Source organism: Rhincodon typus, chromosome 4, assembly GCF_021869965.1.
Source record: "Rhincodon typus isolate 14 chromosome 4, sRhiTyp1.1, whole genome shotgun sequence".
Lineage (NCBI taxonomy): Eukaryota > Metazoa > Chordata > Chondrichthyes > Orectolobiformes > Rhincodontidae > Rhincodon > Rhincodon typus.
The window spans coordinates 21,884,482-21,907,852 of record NC_063335.1 but is presented as its reverse complement, the minus strand read 5'-3'; the positions used below and the strand labels follow the sequence as shown (position 1 = coordinate 21,907,852).

Below are 23,371 nucleotides of genomic sequence, written 5' to 3'. Positions count from 1 at the left end.
TTTCGGGCCTAGACCCTTCATCAGAAAAGGGGGAGGGGAAGGGGGTTTTGAAATAAATAGGGAGAGAGTGGGAGGCGGATAGAAGAGGGATAGAGGAGAGGATAGGTGGAGAGGAAACAAACAGGTCGAAGAGGCGGGGATGGGGCCAGGAAAGGTGAGTGTAGGTAGGGAGTTAGGAAGGGGATAGGTCAGTCCAGGGAGGACGGACAGGTCAAGGGGGCGGGATGAGGTTGGTCGGTAGGAGATGGAGGTGCGGCTTGAGGTGGGAGGAGGGGATAGGTGGGAGGAAGAACAGGTTAGGGAGGCAGGGACGAGCTGGACTGGTTTTGGGATGCGGTGGGGGGAGGGGAGATTTTGAAACTTGTGAAATCCACATTGATACCATTGGGCTGCAGGGTTCCCAAGCGGAATATGAAAGATGAGTGTAGGTAGGGAGTTAGGAAGGGGATAGGTCAGTCCAGGGAGGACGGACAGGTCAAGGGGGCGGGATGAGGTTGGTCGGTAGGAGATGGAGGTGCGGCTTGGGGTGGGAGGAGGGGATAGGTGGGAGGAAGAACAGGTTAGGGAGGCAGGGACGAGTTGGACTGGTTTTGGGATGCGGTGGGGGGAGGGGAGATTTTGAAACTTGTGAAATCCACATTGATACCATTGGGCTGCAGGGTTCCCAAGCGGAATATGAGTTGCTGTTCCTGCAACCTTCGGGTGGCATCGTTGTGGCACTGCAGGAGGCCCAGGATGGACATGTCGTCTGAGGAATGGGAGGGGGAGTTGAAATGGTTCGCGACTGGGAGGTGCAGTTGTTTGTTGCGAACCGAGCGTAAGTGTTCTGCAAAGCGGTCCCCGAGTCTCCGCTTGGTTTCCCCGATGTAGAGGAAGCCACACCGGGTACAGAGGATGCAGTATACCACATTGGCAGATGTGCAGGTGAACATCTGCTTGATGTGGAAAGTCTTCTTGGGGCCTGGGATGGGGGTGAGGGAGGAGGTATGGGGGCAGGTGTAGCACTTCCTGCGGTTGCAGGGAAAAGTGCCGGGTGTGGTGGAGCTGGAGGGGAGTGTGGAGCGGACAAGGGAGTCACGGAGAGAGTTGTCCCTCCGGAAAGCAGATAAAGGTGGGGAGGGAAAGATGTCTTTGGTGGTGGGGTCGGATTGCAGATGGCGGAAGTGTCGGAGGATGATGCGTTGGATCCGGAGGTTGGTGGGGTGGTACGTGAGGACGAGGGGGATTCTTTTTTGGTTCTTATTGCGTGGACGGGGTGTGAGGGATGAGGTGCGGGAGATGTGGGAGACACGGTTGAGGGCGTTCTCGACCACCGAGGAGGGGAAGTTGCGGTCCTTGAAAAACGAGGACAACTGAGATGTACGGGAGTGGAATGCCTCATCCTGGGAGCAGATGCGGCGGAGGCGAAGGAATTGGGAATAGGGGATAGCATTTTTGCAGGAAGGTGGGTGGGAGGAGGAGTATTCTAGGTAGCTGTGGGAGTCGGTGGGCTTGAAATGAATATCGGTTTCTAGGTGGTTGCCCGATATGGAGACAGAGAGGTCCAGGAAGGGGAGAGAGGTGTTAGAGATGGTCCAGGTAAACTTAAGGTTGGGGTGGAAGGTGTTAGTGAAGTGTATGAACTGTTCGAGCTCCTCGTGGGAGCACGAGGCGGCTACCTAATATCCAAACCTGTTTCCAAATGCATTTGGTCATCATGGCCCTCCTTTGACAAAGGCAAGTGAGTTACTTACTGATATGTTGATACCCACAATAACTATCAAAACTCTCACTTCAAAATTATTGTTTTGCCTTAGTACTTAAAATGTATTTGCAATATCCCATTTGAAATACAGTGCAGGTATCGGAAAAGTTGAAAACATGCAATAAAATATACAAGTCTTTGAATGCTTCCTTACCTGTTCAGACGTGAATAAAGAAGCAGTGGAACACCCTTGCTAAAATGCTTCAAATGATGACAGTCTATGCTACTCTTTCCATTGTTATTATAGTTTCCATTAGTAATAATATCATGGATACTGGATGAGTGGGAATGGGCGATGCATTAAGCAATGGGGCAGAATCGATAAGAGGGGATATATGGGGGAGGTGGGAACTTAGGTTTAGAATACTGATTTACAGAAATGGGCTGATGTCAGCTGGACCTTCTAACCTGTCTGCTCAACACCCACCTGCCTCCTAGACACATTAGATGTGCCTCTATAAGCAGCAAACCTCCAGTTTGTCTCTGCAATAATAGTGGGGTGAGGTGGATTGAGACCTCAGTAAATGGCTCTTACTGCAGTTCCCACGTTGAGGTTTAAAAATCAGAGTTCAGTTATCTGTACAAAAAAAAAAACCGGAAGGAACAGCAAATGCTGGAAATCAGAAACAAAAACAGAAATTGCTGGAAAAACTCAGGTCTGGCTGCATCTTTGGAATGAAAGCAGGGTCAATGTTTTGGGTCCAGTGTCCCTTCTTCAGAACGTTCAGTTTGAATTCCTGTATCCACAGTCCTTGTTTTTTTTTTGTTGAGTTTTGAACTCTCTGCCACATCTTTTCCATTTAGGCCCACCTTGAAGAAATTCTGCTCCTTTCTCAGGCAGGACTTCCATTCCAATCTTTTTTGTTCACAGTCATTCATTCATTTCGCTGTCGCTCCTGGTGTTTGACAAGATATTTGCCAAAATTCATTTTTATACCCACATCACATTCTTTAGTGACTGCCTCCAGCTCATACTGATCCCATGTGGATTTCAACTTAGGTTTCATCCTGTGTGCTTTGAATCCACTGGGGATCACCAGTATCTCCATGGCGTTCAATGTTCCTCAGACAGATGTTCTCACCGCATCCTGAGGTCCACATTTAGTGTCATCTGTCGCCATGTGCACTTTCTTGACCTTTCTCTCCATCAGCACCACCTCGCACTGGCTCAGCGCTGCCCCGTTCCTCAGATCCACTTCATCCTTTGGCTCATCCAGTTCTGAAGATGAGTCACTGGACCAGAAATGTTAACACTGTTTTCTCTCCACAGATACTGCCAGATCTTCTGAATTTCTCCAGCAATTTCTGTTTTTGTTTAGTTACCTGGAATTTTTCCTTAAACAAGTCCAACTCAAGACTTGTCATTCATGGTGTTGCATAAGTCATGTAATTGCATTGTAATGGTCTTCATAGTTATTCTAATGGCCATACTTCTAATGCAGATAACAGTAATAGCCTTTGGCAGGGAGGGAGGCATGGAAGGAAAATGAATGATGGAAAAAAAACAACTCAGCTAACTGGGTTGAAATTAAAATTAAAAATCAAAGCCTCACACATTGGTTGTACAATCTTTCTGGGCAAGGAAATTGTTCTGACTTTCTTTAATTTGTTATTTGAATAAATAACCACAATTCTACTTTTTCCAGCCTAGATCTGCTGGTAAGGTTAATTCTGGGTCACCTGGAATCACCTATTCATTTCACATCAACAGTATTATTTTAGTACAGTACTTCAAAAATAAGGAAGGTATAGTACTTGCATGAATAAAATAATTTCAAGAGCTTTAAAGTTTTTCAATGATCTGTATCGCAAGTCTCTCACCTGCAATTAGGCATTCTAATATTATCCTATCATCTAGAAATGCCTTGGACTCAAGATCCCAGAGTGAAGAGGTTAAAGGTACTGTGCTTGGACAATTTAAATACATACTATTTCTTTGCTAAACTAAACTACAAAATCTGGCAGTAACACTTGCCTTTAAAATATATTTTCCAACCATATAAAACTATAACAGCACATCACTGTGGGAGTAGAACTTCCCTTGATATTTTTTCTTCAATAGAATTATCGAACAGTTTACAAATTATGAATTAATACATTTTATTTGAGAACATATTATTGACAGAAACCTATCAATAGTAATGTGGCTATTGTCAGGAGCTTGTCAATATTAATGTTGTTATGATTTAGAGATCACATAGATGTAAGGCAGGCAGAAAGCCATCTCCCACAGGCTTCTATCAATAGCTACATTTCTATTGACAAGCTCCCAAGACATACCAGGAGATGTATTACCATCACAGTCTTCTGTCAATAACTTTGCACTTTAAAAAAAGGGTGTCTAAATTTTCAAAGCTTCAAGCTTATAGGAAAGTCTGTTTCCTTTTAAGCAATTTTTAGGTTTATTCACTTCACAAATACTGCCAGTTAAAAAAACTAAGCACTCCAGTATATTATTGACAGTAATTGAAATTAGATTGTTTCAGATTTATGTTGAAGGACCTATCCTACTTAGGTACTGTCATTTATTACCATAAGACTCAAGACAAAAGTCTGTTGATTGTTCGGAGACCAAATGCATAGAAAGTGAGAAAAATAACAAAAAAAAGCACTTTTATTGTTTATTTTAGAAAGGGAAAACGGAAATGAAATGAAAAGGAAAGGAAGCAAGCACAGGGTTGAAGCAAGACCATTAGAATAATTATAAAGGCCACAACTTTCATATTTTGAAATTTGTTGCCACCAGTAATGAGTCTGTGTTGGTAGGTCTGTTTAAAAAAGTTCTGGACAACTGGGCTCAGAGTTTAACCCTTGAGGAGGGAATTGCAAGTTAAGCCACTTTCTGACGTTATGATTTTGCCTCTTACATGGCAGTGCCTCTCCATGCTAGTTTCATGGCAGGGTGGTGGGGACAAGCTGGAACCTCTGTTGTCTCTGGAAAATGGCCTGATGCAGGAAAGAAGCCAGACAGATTTTGGAGATGTCAGATTAGAGAACTTGTCTCATTCACTGAGATAACAGCCTACTTCTGCAAAGAAAATAAGTTTTCCTGAAGAAGCTAGCAGTTCAGCTAATTGTGCCTGTCCTGATTCTTTGGTAGAGTTGAACACAATTGTCTTCTTCATAGCCTTGTAAATGATTTCCCTTCAAGTACTTACCTAATTCTCTTTTTACCTCGGAATTCTAAATGACTATGTGGAACTCTATGGCACCAAATTTGGCTCAAAGGAATTTTAAGATTTTCTGAATATTTTTGACAGGGATCTCATAACCCATCATATTTCCTTCCATCTTTATAATCTATAGGATCGAAAGCAAAGTTCAACTTTAGAACAGAATTTATGAAACATTTACCCCATTTCTTTGTTGCTGATAGCAGCTGAATTTAAATAGCTGCAGTATAAACTAAATGCTAAAGCATTTTGAAGAAGAAAAATCCTTCTAAAGGGTCACTGGACTCCAAATGTTCACTGTTTTCTCTCCATAGATGTTGCCAGACCTACTGAGTTTTTCCAGCTATTTCTATTTTCCTTTGTTTCAGATCTTCAACATTGACCATTTTTTGATTTCAGAAATGCTCATCCCCTGTTCAAACCAGCCAAGAGGTTTCCCAATTGCTGCCCTGTATGAACTCAGGCATCTAAAAGATTGCAAGTTGCAGATTTTAAAGTCACATGTATATTACAGAATTGGACTTACATAACACCTTTCACAATCCTCAGAATATTCTGAAGTGATTCACAAGCAGTGAAGTAGTTTTCAAGTGCAGTCACTAGTAATGCAATGAACAGAAACAACTGATGAACTTTTATTGCTACGGGTGCAAAGGAATCGGTCTTCATTACAAGTGGGCCAGATTCTTTAGTATTGCCATCTCCAACATATTTTAAAAAAAACTGCTTCCACTTTAACACGCTCTTCAGATAAAGATGACAGAACTTCTCAAAAGTGACATACTGTATAAACCTCCTTTGAAATCTGAGCTTTTTCTCCTTTATATTAAGGACTTTTTAAAAAATCATTATTTGTGGATTTTAAAGAGGCAATTTTTACATTACTAAAATACTACATAATTCCAAATTTGCAAAAATGTAACATTGCAGTAGAATATACTTCTTTTGGGGCCATCAATATGTGCCAAAAACAGCACCTTGGAAAAGACTAAATGAGAACAATAAGATACATCTTCAAAATGTTAAAGTACTGCAATGTAAAATATTCCTTATAAGTAACTTTACAAACTCTTCTCCAGGTAGCTGGTGATCAGGAAACAAATCTTTCCCAAGTTCCTGTAATAGAAATTTCAAATTCTGTTTCCAACTACTAGCTTCCAGATTGCCACAGCTCACTGGGCTTGATTCAGAACATGGGTTCAAATCTCACTTCAGAGCACAATAATCTAGCCTGACACTGTGGTACTGTAGACGGGCTGCTGCACTGTTAAAGTTTGTTTTTCAGGTGAGATGTTAAACAAAAGCCCTGCCTGTCCTTTTAGGTGGATGTAGAAGATTCCATGACTGTACATCAAAAGAATAGTACAAATTACCTCCCCCGCCCCAAACCATGGTCCTTTAAAAATTTTTACATGAGATTTCACCTTGCTGACTAGAGTAGCAGTTGTTGCTCATCCTAATTGCTTTTGAGAAGCTGGTGATGAGTCCTGGGCAATATTTGTTTGTTAATTAACACTGCAGAAACAGATTATCTAGTCATGATCACTTGTTGTTTGTTTGGAGGTGTCAGAGACAGCGCACTTCAAACAACTCTCCTCCTTTACCCTTTAAGCACCACCCGTAGTTGACAAAATCTGGAGATTGTACGTTGGACATGACAGTTGCCACAGGACCCATGGACTGAAAGCAAGTCATCCTCAATCCTAAGGAACAGCCTAAGAAGACACCTGCATGTACTTGATTGGCTGTAAAATGCTTTGGGACATCCAGTGGTTGCTCAAGGTGCTATATAAATGCAAGTCTCTCTCTTCCCCCTCAGTCACACATTTAAACAAACAAACAGGACACTCAATATAGGTACTGCATTAGCTCAGTGTTATTCTAATTATTCAGCTTTTCCCTGCCTGTGTAATACTCCACATACACAAAGCTGAAAAAAAATCTTTTCAGTAACAGCTTCCATCTCACAGAACAGGCTTATGCAGATCCATATCAAGCAACCTGCTCTGAAAATTCTGCTCACATTTTACGATCTGAAACAAATAGCACCACAGCAGATGAGATCATACACAACATTCTTCTTTAAAAAAAGTCAATTTTCCCCTATCTCCCAATGTTAATAAATTTTTAAAATCAAAATTTCAGGATCTGGACATAGACTTGTATCTAAGTGAAAAAACTAATCCGTTTGTTCTCGGGCCATATTCTAACTGTATGCCAATTTTTGTTGAAATCACTCATTAGCTTTTGCGATATACTGCTTAGACACAAACGGCCTAATATGACCTCTGCCCATCTTCAGTGACAGTAAAAATGTCACAGGAGGAACCAAAATGCCAATTTATTGCTAGTAGCTTCTTCTCCTTACATCTTCCACACCTTGCGCCCATCTCAGCTCTTAGTCTTATGATGACATATCCATTCCTGACTTATCTTCCTGATATGGGAGAAAGAAAAAAAAAGCACCTGAACGCTGTTCAGTCCCTCATGCACACTACCCAGCAAAGATCAGGATCTCTTTGAAAATCAAAAGGCAATAACTTATTGGTATTGCATGGCACACCACAAAAGCCATTTGATCCATTATCCCTTTGTTAGTTCCTTTTAGAGCTGTCCAATTAACCCAATTTCCTAGTTTTCACTTTACTAACTCTGCAAAATTCTTCATAATTTTGAATATTTCTAGTAAATCTCTCCTTAACATTCTCTTTTGCTGGTGTATCTTGGCTCATCATTTTGTCTTTCAAGAATAACTCAAGCTGTTCCAGGTGATTTACATAACTGAAGTCTCTCAATTCTGAGATCATTCTAGCAAATCCTGTTCCTGTACTTCTCTAATACATTGGTATCCTTTGAGTGCGAGACACCGAATTCAACACAATATTCTTACTCTGGTTGAGACAATCAGTTTTATAACACCTTGCTTCTGAACATTATGCCTCCATTAATAAAGCCAAACACCCCTTTTGTTTTCTTCACTATTACCTGGTCATACAGGAAGATTCGTGTACAATGCCACCCTCCAATATAAATCCCGTGGCTACAATAACAGGTCAAAGGCTTGAAATTCTGCAGAAAGTAACTTACCTCCTGACCCTCCAAAGTCTGCTCACCATTGACAAGGCACAAGTCAGGAGTATGATGGGATACTCTCCACTTTTCTAGATGAATACAGCTCCTACAATGCTCACTAAGCACAACACATTCAGGAGAAAACTCACTTGATTGATATACATAGTCACTCCACTGAAGCAGAATGTCAGCAATGTGTACCATAAACAGCGCACTGCTGCAACTTACCAAGCTCTCATCTAGCAGCACCTATCAAATCTGTGACCTCTACCACATGGAGGAACAAAGCCTGCCCACGAAAGGAACTTGCAGATGGTGCTGTTCCATTTCAAACCATACACCACCTTAACTTGGAAATCTTCTCAGTTCCTGTATTGTTGCCAAGTCAAAATCCTGGAACTCTCTATCTATACAACATAGATAGACCATAAGGGCTCAAGAAGGCTGCTCACCTCTGCCTTCTTTGAGGCAATTTCAGATGAACAACAAAATTCCAGAATGTGCCAGCAAGGCTCACATTCCATGAAAGAATATAACAAACTCAATAAATCTAGTAATGTATCATTTTAGTTCAACATACTAGTGGTGATTTTAATTTAATAAGGAGTCTTTTCCAAATGCCTTCCCATTTTGTCCCAAAACATCTTTCTAAGAGTTACCTCATCACCAAGAATTTCCTCCTCACCTCAGTTCTAAAAGGTCATCCCTTCACTCTTGAGGCTGTGCCTTCGGGTCCTAGTCTCTCCTACTTGCGGAAACATCTTCTCCATGTCCACTCTATCCAGGCCTCTCAGTATTCAGCAAGTTTCAGTGAGAGCCCCCCGCTCAACCTTCCAAACTCCATCGAATACAGATCCAGCATCCTCAAATGATCCTCATGTGACAAGCCCTTTGTCTCTTGGGTTTATTCTCGTAAACCTCCTCCAAGCCCAGCACATCCATCCTTAGATATGGAACCCAAAACTGCTCACAATATTCCAAATGCGGTCTGACCAAAGCCTATTCTAGCCCTCCTGAAATGAATGCTAACACAGCATCTGTGTTCCTAACTGTCAGCTGAACCTCCATGTTAACCTTATGAGAATCTCGAACTAGAAAGTCCAAGTTCCTTTGTGCTTCAGATTTTCAAAGTCTTTCGCCATTTAGAAAATATTCTACATCTAAATTCTTCCTGCTAAAGTGCATAACCTCACAATTTCCCATATTGTATTCCATCTGCCTTTCTTTGCTTACTCTCCTAGCCTATCCTTCCATAGTCTCCTACTTTCCTTAACATTAACTGTCCCTCCATTGATCTTTGTGTCATCTGTAAACATAACAATAGCCTCCGTTCCTTTGTCCGGATTGTTGATGTACAACATGAATAGTTGTGGTCCCCACACCGACCCCTACCGAACTCCACTAGTTAGTTGCCGCCATCCTGTAAAAGACCACTTTAACCCCACTCTCTGCCTTCTGCCAGTCAGGTAATCCTTTATTCATGCCAATACCTTGTCCTTAACACCAAGGGCTGATATCTTATTTAGTAGCCTCCTGTGTAGAATCTTATCAAAGACCTTCTCATAATCCAAATAGATCACGTCCACTGGCTCTCCTTCGTCTAACTTGCTTGTTACCTTTTTAACGTATTCTAACAGATTTGTCAGGCACGACCTCCCCTGACGAAGCAATGCTGATCCAGCTCTATTTTACCATGCACTTGCAAATACTCCACTATCCCATCCTTAATAATATTTTAGAATCCATTATTAATGGGCGAGGTCAGGCTAATGGCCTATGATTTCCATCTTCTGTCTCCCTCCCTTCTTGAACAGGGGCATTATATTAGCCATTTTCTAGTCCGTTGGGACCTCCCCGACTCCAGGTGATTCCTGAAAGATCACCATCAATGCCTCCATAATCTCTTCAGCTATCTCCTTCAGACCATCTGGTCCAGGAATTTTAGCATCTTCAGACCTTTCAGCTACCCCTACACCTCCTCCTTTGTGATGGCCACTAAGTCAACCTCTGTCCCTTGACTCTTGAAGTTCTGGTATGCTACTGGTGTCTTCCGCCATGAAGATGGATGCGAAGTACCTATCATTTCCACCATTTCTTTGTTCCCCATATTACTTCTCCAGTCTCAATTTTAAGTGGTCCTATGGCCAGTTTTGCCACTCTCTTACCTTTTAGGATCGAGAGAACCTTGTGACCTCCTTTAAAATCCCTCGATTGCATTTTTTTTAAACTTATCCTCTGCTGGTTTTTAAAGGCTTCCCACTAATCTACACCACATTGTCTGCTTTTTATTTTGCTTTTACACTGTCACTGACATCTCTTGTAAGCCACAGTTGCCTCATTCTCCCTTGAATAAGTTTCCTCCTCCTTGGGATAAGTTTCTCCTGTGCCTCCCAAATTATTGCTCAATCGTCTTACTTTTTCCAGTAAACTAAAATGTGATTTTTGTAAACTGTCGGGTGTCTCAATATTCATAAAAATCCTGCAGTAAAATATTTTCAAAGTTTATTACTGAAATTTTAACTTCCCATGTGCATGTCCCAATTTTTATTTTGCTGTCTGTAAAATGCTCAAACAAAAAGATTCAATGATTTTCGCTTGGTTTGTTGTCCGACAATACTTCAGCATGTTTTGTTGCTTATCCTACTTGATAACATTACAACTGAAGGATCTCTGGTGATCCTGTGAATTTAGCACCAGATTTGAACTGTCACCAGGAAAGAGAAAATTCATGCCACAGAGATACCTAGATTCTTGAGAGATTTTCTTCATGACCATGATGCGTGGATCAAAGATTGATGGGGATGAATCAGATTTAAATTCATAGGGATATCGGCACCAGTACTAGAAAGAAGGGCACTTTTCTAATTGGACAAGTTCTGCCTGTATCATGCTGGGACTAGAGTCCTGGCGAATTTTGTAACTAGGGCTGTGGATAAGCCTTTAAATTAAAATAAAAATGGAGGGACGGGGGGCGGGGGGGAAGGTGGGTTGGATTCATTTGCAAAGAAAATTATGGAAAAAGGTTGGGGGGGCGCTCGACAGACATTATTAAAGTTTCTAGAGCAAGTAATAGGACAGAGTATAGAAAGGATCAGGGATCTAACTTCAGACACAACAGATAAGGGGACAACTATGAGAAGGGGGGGCAGTCAACGCACGACCGAAGATTTTGTACTTAAATGCACACAATATATTGAAATAAGCTTGAAGCATAGATTAAAATTGGTGGGAACGATGTTGTGGGTTTCTGGCTGTAGGGGAACCAGGGCTCAGGACTAAATACCCAAGGAAACGCATCCTATTGAAGAGGACAGGCAAATGAGTAGAGGGGTAGGGTAGGTTCGTAAAAAATTAAAATGGTAGAAAGAAATTATATTGAGTTGGATGGCATAGAATCTGTGTGGGTAGAGCTGAGGAACCTCAAAAGGACAAAACTACCCCGATGGGAGTTATGTATAGGCCCCCTAGCAGTACTCAGGATATGGGGCAGAAAATATTTCAGGAGATAGAAAAGGCATGTAAGAAAGTCACTATTACAATAATTATGGGAGACTTCAGCATACAGATGGTTTGGTCAAATCAGGTTGGCAATGGATGCCAAGAAAAGGAATTTGTGGAATGTCTATAAGAGATGGTTTCTTGGGCTAGCTTATGGCACAGCCCACGAGGGAACAGGCAATTGTGGATTTGGTGATGTGTAATGAGACAGATTTACTTAGGGAGCTGAAGAAGAAGGAGCCCCGAGGTGCCATTGACCTTAATATGTTAGAATTTACCCTACAGTTTGAGAGGGAGAAGATGGAATCAGATGTAACATTATTACAATTGAGTAAAGGTAACTACTAGAGTTGATTGGTAGGGGAACCTAGCAGGGAAGCCTGTGCAGCATCAATGGCAGGTCCTAAATTGACAGGATCACCAGAGATCCTTCAATTATGATGTTATCGAGTAGGATAAGCAACAAAACATGCTGAAGTATTGGAAGACAACAAACCAAGTTAAGATAATTGAATCTTTTTGTCTGATGAACATTTTATAGACAGCAAAATAAAAATTGGGACATACACGTGGGAAGTTAAAATTTCATTAATAAATTTTGAAAATATTTTGCCAAAAGGATTTTTATGAAAATGGAGAAACATAGCAGTTTACAAAGTTAAATCACATTAGTTTACTGGAAAAAGTAAGGCTATTGAGCAATAATTACAAACTTAATACTCATTTAAAAACCAAGTTATACTTTATTGAAACATATAGCTTTGAAGATTTTTACAAATGACACATAGAGAAAACAAGAAAGTTTTTGTAAATTCATTGCAATTAATTAGAATCAGAGAAAATTAAACAGTGCACACTTTCAAAAACAGAAGAAAACTGACAGTATCTTCTATATTTCTCTGTTTAACTGCGCACACGTGAACGGCAGAAGTTGCTGTCAATTTCAGATGACAAATGACGAGAATCAATGACAGTTCTGCCATCGTTACAATTGCTTAACTCCTGGTTATTTTATGCTCTAAATCTATTTAGACTGATATTTGGTTGTTGCCCATTTACTTTCTCCACAGAAAAATCAAAAGCTGTTTTGGTATGTAGTTTCAAACTTAACACGTACAGAGTTAATACTAAAATATATTATCCTAATCACTGTAGAAAATGTCATAATGCTCGAATCATCAGATCTCTTGAAAAGGTACGCGATAGAAAGCAAATAGCAAATTAGATTAAAAGGAGGAAATCTTACAAAGCATTAATTTTAAGTAAGAAGGCTTTGATACTTGACGAGAACACAGAAGTTACAATATTATTATTTTGATCATCTACTAATTAGGTCTCCCATTTTTTAAGTGGGCGAAACGAAATTTGTTCTAGTAGCAAATTAACACTAAACACCAAAAATATTATCAATAAGACAAAAGTTATCCATAAATATCAGAAAGCACTCGAGCTAAGTTTGTCATCGAGACTAAGCTTGTACCGGACTCAAGTTGGCCACACACCAGCCAGACGTAGGCCATGATTTAATACAGAAATAAAATAATTTCATACTGTCGCTATCCTGAAAGGAAAGAAATTGATAGGGAAGTTTAAAAGTAAATATGTGGGAGTTTACGGCCGTTATGCATTTATTTTTGTAAAGACCCTGTTCCTGTGCAAGTGGGCCAGTTTCACCGATGACAAATATAACACCTACCAGAACTGGGCCTCTCTCCAGCCTCTGTAGCCAAAGAAGCAGCTGGCCTTCGGGAATGCAAGAATGTTGACAGTACAGTTCCAGATCCGGGGTGTGTAAAGACGATCACAGCACAACCCTTCTTTGCCTTGAGAGTTTGAGTGCGTATAGGGAAGAAAAGTGTTTCTCCATGGCTCAGCGTATGACCCCTGACCTCTACAACCACACACCCCTCCTCCTCCTCGAGACGGCGGGCGGTGAGGCGCGAGGACGCCGGCCTGAGCCGTCACCAATTGATTGATACAGGAAGGAACCAACCGTCCTGTAGGAGTGTCCCTTTCCACCAATCCGAAGAGAGCTGGTGGGCGGACCCAGTTGCCCCGTTCACCAATCGGAGCAGACGAGTGGGCGGGCGTTCCAACGGCGCAATCCGTTAGATTCAAAGTTTGGTGAACGGCTGTCCGCCAGAGCCGCCTCGTTGTCAGAATGTCCAACGATAAAAGTCCGTTGTCTTTTCTATGGTAGGACCGATCGCCCTCCACAACAATGGATATTAGCGAGCAGGACCCCAGTGCCCGATGTCTTGTTGCGGATCGAATGAAAGTACAGGCTGGCTCCTGCGGTCCGGATGCTGTTGGAGAAGATGTTGATGCTGGTTTGCGGCGGGACTTCGAGCTTCTGAGAGCGGCAGGCAAGGAATCGCCGTTACCGAGACCGACAGGAGTCAGGCAAACCATGAAACATTTATCGAACGAGTTCCAAGGCTTGTACGAGGAAAAACTGAAACAGCTAGGGAATAAAGATGAGAGTAAAGGTATCCTAAAGGTCAGTAGTTTCTAGAAAACCGAAAAAAATTTTCAGTTGTCAAAGGACCACTGTATATATTTGTTAATCGCAAACCCTGGAACAGATGCACATTTGGAAGGGAAATCGTGCAATTGGTTAAATATTTTCCATAGGTTATTCCTACGATATCTTTCTCCCATAGCAGATTGCAACAAATGCTATCTATCTGCCCCCTTAAGCTTTTCATACCTTGTCTATGCCATTGAATATTGGGGAAATTGAAATCCCCTATTAACATTATTATTTTTACGCTTCTTTGAAATTCGCCTATACACCTGCACTTCTGTCTCTTCCTGATTGTTTGGAGTCTGTAGTATACTCGCACCTATATACTTGCCCCCTTTTTGGTTTTTGTGTTCCACCTATATTGAGGATCCATCCACGATATCATCCCTCTTTACTGCAGTAGTTGGCTTCTTGATCAATATTGTCATATCACTTCTTTAAACCGCTCCTTGTCTCACCTGGAGGCTATACCTTGCAAAATTGAGCTGCCAGTCCTGCCCCTGCTGCAACCCAATCTCCATGGTAGCAATGACATCATATTTTCAGTTGGCAATCAGCATCTTCAACTCATCTAAAAACCAAAAAAAACAGTGGATGGTGGAAATCAGAAACAAAAAAATGTTGCTGACAAAGCTCACCAGGTCTGGCAGCATCTGTGGAGAGAAATCAGAGTTAATGTTTCAGGTCCAGTGACCCTTCCTCAGAACTAAGTTCTTCTGAACAAAAACAAAAATAGCTGGAAAAGCTCAGCAGGCCTGGCAGCATCTGTGAAGAGAAAATCAGAGTTAACGTTTCAGGTCTGGTGAACCACAGAACTGAATTCTTCTGAGCTCTTCAACTCATCTGCCTTACTCGCAAGGCCCCTTACAATAAAATAAATGCCGTCCAGCCTGCTCTGCTCTCTTGTGCCTTAACTTGACGATATATGTTCTACTTTCTAGGCTGACTTGATTTTTTTCTCTTATATTTGTCAGTGCATCACCCCCTATTGCTCCTTCACTCTGAATCCCGTTCCCCTGTAAAATTTGGTATAAATGCTCAAACAGCAGTAGCAGACCCCAATCCTCTTCCCCACAAGGATATTCCCATTTCTGCTGAAGTGCAACCCATCAGACTTGTACAGATTCTACCTTCACCAGAAATGGGACCCAGTGATCCAGGAATCTAGACCCCTCTCTCCTGCACCAACTCTTCAACCTCACGTTCATCTAGTCAAACTGTCTATTCCTATACTCACACTGGCAAGTTCCTTGCCTTACCTTAAGGTCAAGTACTCTTAACCAACTTTAAAGCAAGTGGAAAAAATATTGAAGCTGTTAACATAAGCTATAGATTAATAGCAAGTAGAAATTCTTTGCCCTTACTCACAAATTGATTCCCTCTCCCCTTCCTGTAAATTCTTTCCTTTTTTCGTTGTGCTGGTTACTGTGTTTGAAACACAATTCCTAATAGCGGTTGCTCAACCACCAGCTAACTCATGATTTTCCTGTGATTTCAATCACTCCTTTTCAAACTCAGCCGACCAGCTCAAGACAAGACTCCTGTGCAGGTCCAACTTCTCTTGCACCCCACCCACCCCCCCAAAAAAAGTAAGTGGCTTAAAACAGTATATTTAAGTAAAATCCTAAATTGCAGGTAATCATTCCTGGATCTTACAAAATAACAACTCTTCAAATTTTAGGATCTTACCTCTCCTTTCATCAAACTCCGTGTTACCACATCTTGATTACTTCTCACAGGATCTTCACTTCGCCTGCTGTTCTCGTGGATCCTGATTGCCTGTCACAGAGTCGTTACCTTGCCCACTGTTCTTGATAATGCTGACTGCCTGTCACAGAATTCTTTGCTTAGTGGTACTGACTGTTTCTGGATGCTTACCTTTTTGCCTGTCCTGCTCCTCCAACTGTAAGCGATAGGTGTAAAGTTGGTGCAAAATTAAAGAGGCAGAAAGGGAAGATAAAAGAGCAAGGAACAAACAACAACAATACGAGAAAAAAAGTTAGCTTTTATTCAATTGGTGAGTCTGTGGTAGATGAGGAGTTGCATCCTCCTTGATGTATTTTCTTACTGTCACATCTTTGGCGTTCGTCGCCTGTCTTGTTTCAAAGCCAGTTATGCCTTGATGAAGCAATGCTTGCCATCGAGAGTGATCCTGTGTACAGTCTTCCCAGCTATTGAGGTCAAAGTCAGCCTTCAAGGAGACTTTTATGGTATCTTTGAAATGCTTCTGTTGACTGTCCTATGATCTTTGACTCATCAAGAGTTGGGAGTAGAGAGAGTGCCTTGGAAGGCAAGTATTCAGCATTCTACTGAAGTGGCTTATTCTGTTACTGCATAAGAATGATTGCCTCCATCCTCAAGTGTCTGCTTCTTGCAGAAAGCATCATGCAACATCACAGCTGCAGGTCACAGTTGGAGGCTATTATTCACTTCTGCTGTCTTCGGAACTATATGTCCCAGTCACAGAGTGTAGACTTTGATATTCCACACAGGATTCAGTGCATGAGAAGCTGCTTAGACAAGTCCTCATTAACCATAACCTGCTGATTGACGCAACATTCGGAGTCTGGAAAACAGTTGCTCCCTACGGTCCTATACAGTGTGAAACCTGAGTGATGCTGACCAAAACCTGAGAGAACTTAAGATATACTGTCAATGCTGTCTGAGAGAGATCATTCCTGTCAGCTTGGTAGCAAGAACAGACACACCTCAGGGTGCTACTTATTCAAATCTTTGGAGTTGGCAGGGCAGGTTGACAGTGAAGTAAGAACTGTACAGCGTAGGAACAGGCCCTTTGGTCTATCAAACCTGCACTGACATATGATGCTTTTGTAAATAAAAATTATTTTGCCTCTGCACAGTCCATATCCTTCTATTCGCTATCTATTCATGTATCTATCAAGATGCTTCTTAAACATTGCTATTGTATCTGCCTCCACCATCTCTTCTGGCAGTGCATTCCAGGCACTTAGCATCCTCTGTTAAAAAAACTTGCCTGACAAATCTCCTTTAAACTTTCCCCCTTTTACCTTAAACCTATGTCCCTAGTAATTGACATTTCTATCCTGGGAAAAAATCTCCATCTATCCATTTTGTCCAAGCCTCTCATAATTTTGTAAACTTCTTTCAGGTCACCCCTCAGCCTCTGATGTTCAAGTGATAACAAATTGAGTTTGTCCAGTCTCTTTTCATAGCTAATACCCTCCAAATATCAGGCAACATCCTGGTAAGCCTTTCCTGGATCTTTTCAAAAGGCTCCACATCCTTCTGGTAGTGTGATGACCAGAACTGGACACAGTATTCCAAATGTGGCCGAATTAAAATTTTATACAGCTGCAACATGACTTGCCAATTTTTATATTCTGTGCCCCAGTCGATTGATGCAAGCATTGACCACCTTATCCACTTGTGTAGCCACGAGGAACTGTGGATCTGCATGCCTAGATCCTTCTGTATGTTAATATTTGTAATGGTTCTTCCATTTGTACTCTTCCCTCTTGCATTAGACCTTCTAAAATGCATCATCTCCAGTGTATCTGAATCATTCTGTATCCTCTGGCAGTCCTCAACTACTTTTGGCAGCTCCCCCAATCTTTGTGTCATCCGCAAACTTACTAATCAAGCCACCTACATTCTCCTCTAAATCGTTAATACATATTACAAACAAATGAGGTCACAGCTGTGATCCTAGAAGAACACCTCTGGTCACAGATTTCCAAACAGAAAAATACCTTTCCACTATTATTCTTCGTCTTCTATAACCAAAGCAGTTCTGTATTCAGCTTACAAGCTCACCACAAATCCCATGTGACTTCACCTTACATATCAGTCTGCCGTGAGGAACCTTGTCATAGGCCTTGCTAAAGTCCATGTTGACAATAACCACCGCCCTGCCCTCGTCAATCATTTTTGTAACTTCCTCAAAAAACTTGATCAAGTTTGTGAGACACAACCTTTCCACACAAAGCCGTGCTGCCTTTAGCTAATTAAGTCCACAATTTCCTAAATGTGAGTAGATCCCATCTCTTAAAGATCTTCTCCAATAATTTTCCTGCCACTGACATAAGGCTCACTAGCCTGTAATTTCCCGGATCACCCCTGTTGCCCTTCTTAATCAATGCTGGCGACCAATGTGGGATTGGCAAAAGATGCAATGGTGAAATGAGAAAAAAATACTTTATGCAGAGACTGGTTAGAATCTGAAATGCACTATCCAAGAGGCAGGGCTGAACGAAGCTTTCAAAAAAGTATTAAATGATGAACCCAGCAAATGCTGTCTTGTTTTTGGAAAAGGTCGGTGAGTGGCACTGTGTGAGTAACCCTTGCAGTGAACCTGCACAAAAATAGCAGAATGAGTGGCCTTCATTTGTACTGTAACTATAGTTATTGAAACAAGGTCAGCCAGGTGGATCTCATAGAATATGAGTTCCCTGAATGGGGCTGTTAATCTGGCCCAATCAGGGAGTCCTGGCTGACAGATATAAACAGAAGTGTCAGGGGTTCTGTTCAGTCTGAGAGCTGGCTCTGAGGGAGCTGGATTAGTGTCATGTACTATTCACGTGTAAATAAAGGGTTACTTTGTGATGAGATTCTGGCCTTTGTGGAGTTATTTCAGTAACCATTTTATAATTCTACACAATGAAGTTCCTTTATGGAGATTTGGCTAAACAGGGAGCAATACTCATTTCTTCTTCAGTGATCCCTTGGAATTGAAGATGACTTTTTCTGCACAGGTCCATTGCATTCTAGAATGGCTAATAGATCTAATCTGCTGACTCTACCATATAGGAAACTTGGTATTTGAAGGATTGAGTAGATGAATTGCTTGGGGGCTGCCTGTACTTGGCCTAAGTGTTCTTTCATTGAAGATTTTTGAGGTGCTTAGAACTGTGCTAATGAGCTTTCTCTTTCCATTTTTTGGTGATTGTGGGCTAGTGATTCTCATAAATCTGCTCAAGAACATTACTAAAAGCTTTCCTCTGTCCTCTTTGGAATCTGATGCTACATTGAAGTTCGAAATTGAGCAGATAATTCAGAAGCCAATGTGCCTGCATAACTAAGCTTGTTTGAGGATATTTAAACTCATTATGTTGGAAATGTTGACATGGAACAGGCTGCACATGTTAGATTATCCATCCTGACAATAAATTTGAAGTGTTTTGTTGAGGTAGCATAGATATTTCTCCAGTGGCTTGACGTGCCTGCTGCACATTATCCAAGTTTCTGAAGCATATGGGAGTCCTGGGATAAGTACTGGTTCATTATCCATTTCCTTCATTCTTGGTTTGAGGTCCTGGTCCTTTAAATATTCCTTTCCACAGCCAGAAATGGTACTGGATTTAACAATGGATGTCTACCTTTGTTGAGAGAAGACTCAATATGACAAGTGGTCCATGTTTTCAAAGTCTCACATGAAATTCGATTGACAGTGGTGGTGTTGTGTCATGAGTGGATTGGAAGAATACCTTACACTTACTGGAAGCTTAAAGACTGGCCCATCTTCTCATTCACTCGATTAAAGAAATCAATGGCGACTTGTAACCTTATCCTCTCGAGTAGCCATGTTCCTAGCTAATAGTAATACTGGACAAGTCAGTGAACTAGTAATCCAGAACCTGCGGTTTGAATTCCACCATGGCAGATGGTAAACTGTGAATTTCATTAAATACTTGAATTAAAAAGATGGTCCAGTGGTTACTGTGTAGCAATTGTCAACTGTGCAGAAACACTTCTGATCTACTAATGCCCTTCGAAGGAAGGAAGTATGATAACCATGCCTGCTCTGATCTACATGTGACACCAGATAAAACAGCACCGCCTGGTTTTATCTCCTTCCTAAAATCCACAAACCTGACTGCCTTGGTCGACCCATTGTTTTTGCCTGCTCTTGCCCACTGAACTCATCTCCACGTACCTTGGACTCTCTCTTTTCCCCCTGGTCCAGGAACCCCCCACTTACATTCAGGACACTACCCACGCCCTCCACCTCCTCCAGGACTTTCCGTTACCTGGCCCCCAAAACTTTATCTTCACCATGGACAATTGCAGGAAGTTTGATGGAAGATCAATTGCAGAAATAGGAAAAATCTAAGGAGTCTTCAGAAAAGGGGTATCAGGAAAGAAAGTTAGATACCTAAACTGTAGTGGGCATACAAAGTGAACATGTTTCCTTGGAATGTGCAAAAAAAGAGACTGATGGCTCAGAATAGTCATTGAAATTCCTTTTTGAAGATAGATAAAGAAAATCAGACTATAAGAGGTTCTGCCTATTTTATCTCAAAAGGGAAGGTATTTCCTTATGCTTTGAATCAAGGAGGTAAACCAAGAGGATTTTGAAAAACACTGGAGCAAGTTAGTCACACGTGCTGGCTGATGATACCTGAAGATACTTGTGAAAGTTACAAAACTGTTTTTGTTGTGCAGATTTGGATTAAAGAGTGACTTAGTAAATGGACAGTGATAGTTGAAGTAATAAATGTTGTTGAGGGAATTGATTTCATTTTGGCAAATAACCTGGCAGGCTAAAAAAAATTGGCTTCACCAAAGATAGTAGAACAACCAATGGAAGTGAGAGAAAGTCAATTGCTACAAAAATAAATCATGGTTTGTTTCTTGACACTGTCATGACTGGATTTCAGAACGACAAAATTAGGAAGAAAAAGAGTCTATGAAACAGGAAGATGATGAGGAAATTGTTATTGGATAGAATGTTTAAAAGTTTAACAAAAAGGATGAAGTCAGGGCGAATGAGACTGATACGTTCAGCCCATCTTTAATAGAAATGCAGCAAACAGGTTTGGAATTGAAAGAGTTATACCATCAGAAATTGAATCAAAAACATTACCTCAGTGTTGTCATAAAATTGAAGTCTAATGAAGAAATGGAGATCACCTCAAATACAAGTTGATGAGGAATGGATTGTGGTCCAGCAGATGGTAGTTCCATCTGTGTATTTTAACAACATTTATAAGTTTAAATTTATACGCTCCTGAAATTCCAATGGTAAGTCACTTAGCTTTTAGCAAAACGTAAACTAAAATATTAAAGCATATTTATTGCAAGAATCACGTAAAGATGTAATCAACTTTTGCCAGATTTGCCATACATGTCAGTCAGTAGGGAGCCCCAACTTTCACTTAAGCTTTAATTCCAATCCCAGCTTTTGAAGTACTGAATTGCAGGGTCTTAATAAATTATGCAGGACTCCTACCTAAAACTTAGAATGGCAATAAATATCTTGTCCGGACAATGGTTGTTTCACCAAGAATTCCCGAAGCAATGCCTTTATGGAAAACTTGCTGTAAGTGTGGTAATGGAAGAAGATTTAGTTTAATTTTTTTACAAGATAGCATTACCCAAAGAAATACAATTAGATGAAGACTCAAATTTTATGTTAGAGAAATTATGACTAGTTTGGGAATTAAACAATTCACATCATATGGCATCAAACTTTGAAAACTTTGGTTAGAGCTTATTGCCAGGAATCTATTATGATTCTCACAAGGGAATTCTATTGTTACTATTTTCCATTAGGGATGCTCCTAATGAGTTCATAGAATTTGGTTTTTTTGAAAGAAACTGCCTACAGATCAACAGAAGTATTCATCTGTTCAAAAAGAGACATTGAGTTCTGTGCTGGCTCTATATTGTTTTGAAATGTAAATTACTAACGTGTACAAAACTGTTACTTAACTGGACCATAATCCTTTGAGTTTCTTATGAAAATTTCAGGACAAGAAGTTAAGATTATTTTGATGGAACCATATAATATAATTTGAAAATTGTTCATGTGCCTGGAAAAGATATCATCACAGATGATTTAACGAGCACTCACATACCAGGGACTTTATGGTGTGTAAAAATGATTGCTATATAACTCTGTATATAATTAATGTGAACATGCAGTTAGTATTATAAAGGCATACACTTACTAGTAAGCTAACTTATGAAGAAAATGCCTGTTTAAGATACATTTTCATTCTTGATGGTGCTGGGGGAGTGCAGAAAGTTTGATGTAAAGCATGTGATTCTTTCTTGTCCATATATAAATCATTTAGTTTTTGATTTCGTAACCTGTGGGGGTTTTCTGTGCATCTGAAGTCTGTAGCAATGGTGATTTTCAGACCTGACATTAGAGTGAATGGATTTTTGTGCACCTCCAATTTTTTTATTCATCTTAGATTGTTTTGTGACAGAGCAAAGTAAATAGTGGGATCTCACTGATTATTGACACTTGTGGACCTTGTTTATTTATAAGCTTAAGAGAAGCATCCATTGCTTAGAAAAGGAGACATTTGGTTTTGATTTTACTTTGAGCTTTGGGGCAGTCCTGGGGAGTCCTTGAGGCAGGATAGCTTTGTGGGCCAACATTTTCGCTAGGATGCGCACATTGAGCTTCGAGATTCCATGTATGATGATCAGCATACTGAAATGGATTGCAGGGTTGACTTCCAGTTCCAGAAATCACTTCAGCGCAGCGACCTCAGAGATCTGTGTAAAAGAAAAACAAACTTCTAGGGAACGCTTGTGTAGACCAATGCCCCTGAGAAGGGAGGATATAATGAACTAGATTACCTTAGAGTGCAAAGTTAGAGTTAGTCCTGGAACAGAAGTGTTAAATTAAAAATCTGAATACTTAATGCTGAATACATTGAATTCCAGGTTTATAATGGCTTCTGGAAGAAGCTATCTGCTGTGTCAGTCTAAAAGGTGAAGTCCCAAGTTAGTTGAGGATTATCAGATCAGCCATGATCTCATTGAATGGCAGAACAGATTTGATGGACGGAATGGCCAACTTCTACTCTTATGTCTTATGGTCTTAAACCTATCGAAGTGCTAGAGACAGGGACTCTGATTTGAGTATTGGATTGGGTTTTGAGTTTATACAAAAGCTGTATTGTTATCATTTTAATTTGTGAATGAGTGTTTGGGATGAATTAATTATACTTGTGATTAAAAATCTCTGAATTTGTATTAAAAATAGATGGTTTGGATTATTCTGTTTCAACCTCATTTTTTATTCACTTATGGGATGTAGGCATCGCTGGCTGGCCAGCATTTATTGCCAGTCCCTAGTTGCCTTTGAGAAGGTGGTGGTGAGCTGCCTTCTTGAACCGCTGAAGTCCACCTGCTGTGGGTTGACCCACAATGCCATTAGGGAGGGAATTCCAAGATCTTCACCCAGTGACAGTGAAGAAATGTCAGTATATTTACAAGTCAGGGTGGTGAGAGGCTTGAAGGAGAACATGCAAGTGGTGTTATTCCCATGTATCTGCTGCCCTTGTCCTTCTAGATGAATTGGGTTGTAGGCTTGGAATGTGCTGTCTGAAGATCTTTGGCGAATGTCTGCTGTGCATC

At 40.8% G+C, this 23,371-nt stretch overlaps 2 protein-coding genes across 2 annotated transcripts in view; one reads left to right on the top strand and one right to left on the bottom strand.

The window, feature by feature from the left end:
- pex2 (peroxisomal biogenesis factor 2) overlaps positions 1-13,444 on the bottom strand; it is a 21,651-nt gene extending 8,207 nt beyond the window's left edge. Inside the window, exon 1 of the mRNA XM_020536747.2 lies at positions 13,184-13,444. The gene's annotated coding sequence lies outside the window, so the exon portion shown is untranslated. The remainder of the gene's footprint in view (positions 1-13,183) is intronic.
- Positions 13,445-13,594: 150 nt separating this feature from the next.
- LOC109938338 (polyamine-modulated factor 1-binding protein 1-like) overlaps positions 13,595-23,371 on the top strand; it is a 414,237-nt gene continuing 404,460 nt past the window's right edge. Inside the window, exon 1 of the mRNA XM_048595662.1 lies at positions 13,595-13,987. Within this exon, the coding sequence (XP_048451619.1) occupies positions 13,709-13,987 (279 nt within the window). The 5' untranslated portion in view covers positions 13,595-13,708. The remainder of the gene's footprint in view (positions 13,988-23,371) is intronic.